General features: G+C 48.2%; 1 protein-coding gene across 1 annotated transcript; it reads left to right on the top strand.

Moving 5' to 3' along the window:
- The first annotated feature begins 958 nt into the window (after positions 1-958).
- LOC123134787 (uncharacterized) lies at positions 959-1,611 on the top strand. The gene is made up of 3 exons (XM_044553956.1): positions 959-1,204; positions 1,331-1,432; positions 1,525-1,611. Exons 1-3 carry the CDS (start codon positions 959-961, stop codon positions 1,609-1,611), a joined length of 435 nt encoding a protein of 144 aa, XP_044409891.1.
- The last annotated feature ends 422 nt before the right edge of the window (positions 1,612-2,033 follow it).

The following is a 2,033-nucleotide window of genomic DNA, read 5'->3' as shown; positions in this document are numbered from 1 at the left end:
TCGGGCTCGCGCCGGCCGTCTCGAGCGCGTGCCGCCGACCGCGACGGGCTGCTCGGCACACTCAGCGCCGCCACGGGCAACGGGTGGTAGGACGAGGAGAGGGAGGTGGAGATAGCGGAGGAGCTGGTAGGAGGAGGAGAGGAAGGTGGAGGCGGCAGAGAAGCCAGTAGGAGTGGGAGAGGGAGCTGGAGGCGGCGGAGGAGGGAACGGGGATGACGGGGACAGATCGTACTACACGCCGGAGGACGAGGGCATCACACCGCCTACCGATTCCTTCCGCCTCGTGTCCCGGTTACATGGCCGTTGCTGTGGTCGCCCAGCACCGACCGCCTTGCCCCGATTAGCTCTTGGATATGCGGACGAGCGGATGTGGTCCAGCGCGGCCGCCTACGGGCTGCTCCCACGGTTCGTCCTTTCTTCATGGTCATGGAGCTATCTCTTATTAGATCTGATTATATCCCTGTTTGTGGTGATTGGGTTGGTGTAGATGAATCGACAACTAAGCTCGGAGACGTGATATGGTGCTCGGTGTAGGTGGCCATGGTGGACCTGAAGCTGGCTGAGATAGCGATGGGGTCAGTATTGTGCTCCTCCCGTTCTCATTAACCAAATAGTGCAGACTGTGGCTGCATGACTGGTGTATATATCCACTTGGATGACCAAAATCAAACTGATAGCAAGAACCAGATATAGTGCTAAGTTATAGTTTGTCAACAGATCCATATTAGTTCAGAGATCCGCACAACAAATCTGTACATTCAGAATGACCACAAAAATCCATCATTACAATTAACTAGATTGGAAGAATTTATTTGATCAATATGTGCACATGAAACAATAAATTAACCCGTGTGAACTATATTTGAGTTAAGAAAAAACTGTTCGATATTCTTTTTGCGCTGCAATCGAGCGGCGGCGCTCCCTATTCGATCGGGAGCAGGACGACGGCGGCGAGCACATGGCGGACGAGAGGAGGAGCAGGAGGGGAGGCACGGAGGCAGGTCCATATGCGTCAGACGCGCGCGTTCGCCCGCAGTCAACGCGGACGCAGCGGCCGTCCATGGCGGCTCGGGTCGATGTAGCAGGACGAGGGGAGGAGCTCTTGAGGCCCGACACCGAGAATGGAGTGGAGGCGGCTGGATCTGGCGATTCTGGAGGGGCTGGCGACGAGCGGCTCCGTGGGGTTCAAGCGGCGGCTTCCATGAAGGTTTGTCAGATATATTTCCATTTTATGCATGGGTTGATCCCTCCCCTGGATACTGTCAAGGTTTGCATTTCAAGGGAGTATTGCATCATTTTGCTTTAATTATTTAAACTGCCTAAATGGTACAAATTGATTGTAGGTATGACCGATCTGGTTTCCCCTTTTGTTGTTCTATACGAGGATGATGTAGATGCCTTTTGGTGTTTTGAGATGCTACTGAGAAGGATGGTAATTTGTATCTATGTCAAACTATACTGGCATATGTTAGGTTGGTATTTTTGCATGACTTAATGCATGATATAAATTCTGTTGCATCTCAGCGTGAAAATTTCCACCTCGAGGGACCGACAGGAGTTATGAAGCGGTTGGAAGCATTGTGGAAGATCATGGAATTGATAGATACGTAACTAATAAACTGGTAAGGATCAAACAGGCAAATGGAGTCCTAATTTTCTGTTGGAAATTCACATGATATGGTTCTATGTTTGAGGCTTCAACAGACTGCGCATGCCTCAAGATTTGAGGTGTGAGTGTGCGACTTGATTTTCTGTGTTGTTACAGTTAATCGGTAGTGGATAAATCAAATTTTGTTATGTAGATTGGTAAAACTAATTAAGTTAAAATTTTCTTATTTATGGGTTATAATTTCTTACTCCAAAAGCATATTTGTGTATGTTTAATAGATTTTCATAGGGATATAAGACTAGAAGTGTGGATGTTTTGTCAATTTTCAGAGGGAAATAAGCAACAGAATACACATAAAAACATGGCTGCTTTGGGAAATTTTGGATTTTACCCATGCTCATGCATGATGGTAGTTGTTGCGAAG

This window comes from Triticum aestivum, chromosome 6B, assembly GCF_018294505.1.
Source record: "Triticum aestivum cultivar Chinese Spring chromosome 6B, IWGSC CS RefSeq v2.1, whole genome shotgun sequence".
Taxonomy (NCBI): domain Eukaryota; kingdom Viridiplantae; phylum Streptophyta; class Magnoliopsida; order Poales; family Poaceae; genus Triticum; species Triticum aestivum.
The sequence above is the reverse complement of the archived record's forward strand: the minus strand, read 5'-3'. Positions and strand labels throughout refer to the sequence as shown.